Raw genomic sequence first — 7,127 nt, 5'->3', positions numbered from 1 at the left:
ATCGCCCCGCTTTATTGAAACTTTAAAAAGGGTGTACTCGACTCAAAACTGTATTATATAGTCATTTTAACAATAAATGTACCAAATAGTCACCATTACAATTTAATTCAAATACTTTCTAAAATCAACCTGACCGTTAACTTACTGGTTTCTGACAAGGTGTAATTTAATAAAATATATACTCCCATCACGTGTTACAAATCTCTTTCAATTCAATACAAGCCAAGGCTATATTAAACAGGTCACCTAGACCATAAAACAGGCCACCTAGGCCATATTTAACAAGCCACCTAGACTATACAAAGGTCACCTAGACCATTAAAACAGGCCACCTAGGCCAATTAACAAGCCATAAAGGCTATAAAATAAAATATTAACAATTATTAAACAATTAAAAAGACCACCAAGGCAAATAAAACATTCTACCTTAAAATGTATAGAGTTGTCCCAGCCACGTCCTCACACGTGCTCAACTGTTGAAAGAATGGGGATGTATCACATGTGCCAATGAGAATATATTTTACACGAACAACGTACAATACCGAGAAATTGATCAAGCAGATTGTCACCGGAGTTCGACGGGAACTTACGAACTTCGTTTGTAAACAATTCGTCCCGTAGAAACCAACATGGCAGATATTAGTATGGGATTGTCCCGTAAGGATTTGTTACGCATGATTTAAGCTAATAAGCGACTCGTTGGAACTAACACGTCATGCATATATGCAAACTATCTTCATATCAAATAAAAGAGAGACAACTCTAGCGTAAAGTCCCGAGTCCCGACGGTTTAAAAAGTAGAGCTTCAAATCGAAAATGTGTTGTATGTGACGTCGAGTATAAAAGTTATGTCCTTATCGTATGAACTATTGGTTACAAACTCTCAATAAATAAATAAAGATGTTTCTAAGAAACATCTGTATACGGACATTCTTTCTTTCTCGTTAAATTTCTGACTCTTTCAACTTTCTTTGATAAAGTGCCAATTCCACATGTATGCCCCGTTAACAAACGTAGGGGGTTATGGTGTTTGTATCTGTCTGTCGGTCCATTCATCAACACTCAGGTTAACCTTAAAGTTTGAGTTTCTTTTCCACGAAGGAAGTGGTATATCATTAGTTTACTTCATAGCCATATACATTAGAATATGAATAATTCAAATGATTTTTCAAAAATATCACTACCAATATTGAAAAGTTAAATGAAGCTGCCAGGCGAAGCACCATGTCTGCTTTACACATCCTCTTCTTTAAATGTCTCTTTCCGTGTTGTATTTGTCTGATACAATAATATAAGAAGTTTTATAATAATCAAGTAGTGACAACAACATCTTACCCACAGGTCAGATGTGAAATACAGGATGAAATATTCCAACATCTGCATTAACTTTTCAAACTTTTGTAATTTGAAATTTAATTTTATATACTTTTTATCATGAATTTTATCCCTGACTGCTGTGTTTTTAATTTTCATTTTGATATTTAAATGCGGTTGGTTTCCATTTGAGAAATAATAATCTTATTCAGGATACATACCAGATTTGTTATGTCTTGTTTGTGTTTTTGTCCTAAAAAGCTCGAAAGGACTTAAACATATAACTAAATATTTGGTTTTCTTATTTCAAAGAGTAATCAAGGGAACAAAGGTTATTATTCCCTATTAAACAAAATTCATTATTCATCAGAATTTTTCATTAGATTTTCTCAATGATTGTTCTAAAATCATTGTCTCTCTACCAAGAACGATGATTGTGATTTACCGTCTATGTACTGGATTCCTAAACTCCACAAGAATCCATACAAACAACGTTTCATAGATGGATCTGCAAAATGTACCACCAAACCTCTTTCAAAACTTTCAACTTCTATACTCACAACCGTCAAAGAGGGTCTGCAGTCCTACCACAACACTTGTTACTCCCGTAGTGGTATTAATTCAATGTGGATCCTGAAAAATTTGAAAGATCTTTTGGAGACAATCAGTTCAAGACTATCTATTATCTGAATATAATGGCATTAAAACCTTTGATTTTTCAACACTGTATACTTCTATTCCCCATACTCAGTTACAATCCAGACTTAAAAACATTATACGTCGCTGTTTTTTTCCAAAAAAGATGGTACACCTATACTCGGCGTCATATAAATAAGATACTGTTAAAATTTGAATAAAAATATTTTCTACGACACCTACCGTCGTTTAAATTGTGTCTTAAATGACTTGTTCATTCGTTTAGCCAAACGGCTTCTACCTAAACATTGAATCGTTAAATTCCGATCAGATTTTAATTCTCGGTGCCAATATTTACATTGTAAAAAGTCGGCCATGTTTACAGTGATCGGGTTGCTAGGAGATGTTGTTTACGTTTAAATGGTTTGTCCAAAAACTGAAGAACCCAGAATGCATTTTGGCGTTACTTCGGACATCTCGGATTTATTTTAAGCAAACAACGTACAATACCGAGAAGTGAATCAAGCAGACGATTGTCACCGGAGTTTGACGGGAACTTACGAACTTCGTTTGTAAACAAATCGTCCCGTAGAAACCAACATAGCAGATATTAGTACGACTCGTTGGAACTAACACATCATGCATATATGCGAACTATCTTCAGATTAAATAAAAGAGAGACAACTCTAACGGTAAGTCCCGACGGTTTAAAAAGTAGAGCTTCAATTCGAAAATGTGTTGTATGTGACGCCGAGTATAGATACAAGTATATAGTTCTTGGTAGAAATTCCTCATACGTTGTAAGAAATAATTCCAAATAATCTCCCAAATATACAAAGGAAGATTTTACAAAATGCTGGAATTTTTAACCGACAACATATTTGTCCAATGTGGTGGACGTGTTTTTCAACAAACGGTCGGCATTCCAATGGGAACAGATTGTGCTTCTTTACTTGCTGACCTATTCCTTCACTCTTATGAGGCTGACATTATAGCTGATCTGATCCGAAAGAAAGAATATCGTTTGGCTAGATTCGTTTATCTCAGTTTCCGCTATATAGATGACGTATTATCTTTAAACAATCCAAATTTCTGGGATTTGATGCATCGCATCTACCCCAAAGAACCTGAGATAAAGGATACGACAGACACAGTGAAGTCAGCCTCATATCTTGACCTACACTTAGAAATGGATGGTAAAGGAAAACTATTGACCAAACTTTACGACAAACGTGATGACCCAATAAACGCGATGAATTGTCATTTCGTATTGTCAACTTTCCTTTCATCTTCGGCAATATTCCTTCAGCACCTGCGTGTGGAGTTTTCATACCACAACTCATATGTTATGCCAGAGCCTTCTGTAACCACTCAGACTTTTTGTATCTCGCTGGACTACTTACAATTAGGCTTTTCGAAAAGTTTAAGTAGCTACAAGATTAAAGTCAACACTAAATTTATGTCGTCATTCCACGAACTTGTGGACCGTTACGGTGTATCAATCTGTACAATGACAACTGATCTGCTCAATGTTTCATAGTTTTCCTTCCCTCTTTCGTCTACCCTGGACTGGAATTTTTATGAGCAACACGGCGGGTGTTTCTACAAAAGCAGAGGACAATTACCCTCTCGGTGCACTTGATCCGTAATCCCAGTTTTTAATGGAGTCCGAGTTGCTCAATTACTTTTGCTACTTTAAATGTAATATTTTGGTTATTTTATTTTCTTTGTTGTGTGTGTCTGTTTTCCAAGTCTTTGTCCTTGGATTACATTCTTTTTATTTCATGGTAACAAATCAGATGCATTGACAACAAGTCGCAAAATTTAAAATTAGTTTAATTTCAGTTTAATATTATGTTTTTCCTCGTGACATGAACTTATAACAGTTATCGTGTTTTAAATACAACTTACCGTTTTGCACTAACAAATCACAAGTACTACAATTGCCGATCGGTTACAAAAGCTCCACCTATTTTTTTTTTTTTTTTTTTTTTTTTTTTTTTTTTTTTTTTTTTTTTTTTTTTTTTGTGTGTGTATTTTTTGTTTTTTTGTTTTTTGTTTTGTTTTTTTAATGTATTGTTTTTATTTTTTGTTTTTTGTTTGTTTTTTTTTTTTTTGTGTGTTTTTGTAACTTGTACTGATTGAAATCATGTAATTCGACTTTTAAGTCTTTGTTAATTAATAGTACTAAATGTAGATTGGCAACATCAAGATCACAAATGACCATTAGGTAAATTTCTATTTCGGAACATGTACTTTAGATATTGAAAAAATATCTAAGAGTAATTTGATAAAATAGAAAATAATCATATGTGATAGTATCGCATTAACCTTTATACCACATTAACTTAGATATCAGATACCCCAGTATATTAAATTGTATAAATCAAACAAATAGTGATACGATAAAATATTAACTTTATTGGAATATGTGTAACAATGACTGGAGTTTATAAAACTGTTTTGATCATCTTATGTTTATGCATATGCGTAAGTATAAATGAAACCCAAATAAATCGAAGCTCAATGAATGATGTTTTATCACGCTATAATCTTAGTCAATTAATTGACGAGTCAACTAACTTTTCTGAATACTCTTCTTCGAGTATCGATCTTATTTTGACTAACAACGTGAATTTTGTTCCTTACACAGCTGTATGTTCACCATTATTGGACCAAGTCAGATATCATTGTCCTGTTGTCGGATTTCTAAATTGTGGGAAGAGTATCCATAAAACATCTAAGCGGAAAGTTTGATTATATAATCAAGGTGATTATTCAGAATACCGCAGGAAATTATCTCTTGTTGACTGGGATGTATTTTTGAACAATAATGACATCAACAAGACAACGATTGATATAACTGATTGTATACTAGAAGCGGCTCAGGCAACAACACCTAGCCAGATCGTAAATGTTCGTAAGGGCGAACAGCGATGGCTTGCTGGTATTATTCGCCGACGCATGCGACAGAAAAATAGGATCCATAAAAAAGCATGACGTACAAACAATCCTGGCGATTGGGAAAAGTTTCGTACAATTCGTAATGAAGTAACAGATCTTATTTGTAAATCTCGGAACGATTATCAAAATAAATTGATTAATAATTTATCTGAGGCCAAATCCTCGTCTTGTTCTTGGTGGAAGACATGCAATCTTATAACGGGCATGGAATATTCCCACTCGGTTATTCCTCTACTAGTGAGAGATAAAAATCTTATTTTCGACGAACTCGAAAAATCGAATATTTTGCTTCACAGTTTACATTAGACGATACTAATGCCACTTTACCAGAATTACCTCTTAGCGGACCACAAAAGCTTGACAACATCATAATAACAGAGCGCGACGTTAATATTTTACTATCTATATTAAACGCATCAAAAGCTTCCGGACGGATAAATCCGCGTCTGTTAAAGGAAGCTGCTCGCGAACTTACCTACCCTTTATGTAAACTATCTAACCTATCTTTGACTTTAGGAACTTTTTCATCTTCTTGAAATAGAGCAAACGTGATTCCAGTCTTTAAGCAAAGAGCATTAAGTGATGTAAAGAACTATAGACCTGTTTCTTTGTTATGTGTCATGTCAAAATCCATGGAACGTTGTGTATATAAATACATACAAAACTTTTTACTAGACAATGCTGTCATTACACCGTACCAGTCTGGCTTCACTCGTGGCGACTCGGCGGTTAATCGATTGTTATATATTTCAAATGAAATTGAGAGGACACTTGACTGCATAAAGGAGTTCAGGGTTGTTTTCGGTGATATCAGTAAAGCTTTTGATCGTGTTTGGCACAAAGGACTTCTTTTTCAAATTTCAAATATATGGCTTCCCGGGGGACGTTTTAAAATGGACAGAGAATTACTTGTCTGGCACATGCCAACGTGTTGTATTAAACGGGTCTAATTTAGACTGGGTGGATATAAACGCGGGAGTTCCACAAGGTTCTATTTTAGGACCCTTGCTCTTTATTTTATTTATAAATGACTTCGTCGAGGAAATTCAAGCCGAAGTGAGGCTTTTTGCGGATGACACTAGTATTTTTCTTACTGATGATAATCCAGTATTGTCGATCGAAAGGCTAAACTCTGATCTAGATGCTGTCCATAATTGGGACCATAACTGGTTAGTTACGTTCAATCCCAAAATACGAGGCTATGACGATTTCTCGTAAAGTAAACCAACCTATCCATCCAGTACTATACATTACTATATCAAATAACGGGTCGTGGCATGATCACATACATGATCGTCGACAAGGCATATCGCCTATTAAACATCCTTAGAAAATACAGATTTTTGCTTGACAGGTTCTCACTATAAACCATCTATATGTCCTACATACGACCGATACTCGAATACGGAGATGTCGTGTGGGATGATAGCAACGTAGGACGTATAAATAAAATCGAATCGGTTCAACTGGAGGCAGCTAGAATCGTGACGAGTGGCACAAAACTAACGTCTCTGCAGAAGCTCTACAAAGAGACTGGTTGGGAACGCTTAGCCACTAGACGTGAAGGGAATAAATTAGTTCTATTCCAGAAAATGGTTAATGGTATCGCACCATTATATTTACAAAATATGGTTCCAAATCTTGTAGGCAACCGTCACAATCATAATACTCGCCAGGCTCATCTCATATCCGAACCTCGAGTAAGAACTCAGTTCTTCGCCGATGATTTTTTACCCTCTACTAACAAATCGTAGAATAATCTTCCTTCTGACATCCGTAACATCGAGTCTCCTTATGTGTTTAAAAAACATGTTATTAGGAACATGAAGAAAAGTCCGACATATTTTTACGTCGGTGGCCGCAAAGGACAGGTTCTACATGCTCGTCTACGTATGAATTGCTCCTCGCTCAGTGAACACCTATTCGTTCGCAACCTGGTCTATTCACCTAATAGCGCATGTGAAAATATTGAACCCACTTCCCATTATTTACTCAGATGCAATCGTTATACCCAGCTTAGACTCGACACGTTTACTTTCGACGAACACACTCTATTATTCGGCTCTGCTGATCTTTCAGATGACCAAAACAAACTTTTATTCTTACAAGTCCACAAGTATATCATTGACAGCAAACGGTTCACTCACTTGATATGCACTTCAACTTCACATATTGTGTAAAAAAGATATTTAATATTATTATTATTATTATTA

General features: G+C 35.2%; 1 protein-coding gene across 2 annotated transcripts in view; it reads left to right on the top strand.

The window, feature by feature from the left end:
• The first annotated feature begins 4,285 nt into the window (after positions 1 to 4,285).
• Positions 4,286 to 7,127, top strand: part of LOC148603827 (uncharacterized) — a 44,186-nt gene continuing 41,344 nt past the window's right edge. For both annotated transcript variants that reach the window (XM_088551372.1, XM_088551370.1), the window contains exon 1: positions 4,286 to 4,440. In XM_088551372.1, coding sequence (XP_088407498.1) covers positions 4,390 to 4,440 — 51 coding nt within the window. In that variant the 5' untranslated portion in view covers positions 4,286 to 4,389. The remainder of the gene's footprint in view (positions 4,441 to 7,127) is intronic.

Source organism: Perna viridis, chromosome 11 (assembly GCF_037379345.1).
Source record: "Perna viridis isolate PV_CMFRI_1.1 ecotype Kerala chromosome 11, ASM3737934v1, whole genome shotgun sequence".
NCBI classification, from domain to species: domain Eukaryota; kingdom Metazoa; phylum Mollusca; class Bivalvia; order Mytilida; family Mytilidae; genus Perna; species Perna viridis.
Note: the sequence above shows the minus strand (reverse complement) of the source record. Positions and strands in the feature narration are given on the sequence as shown.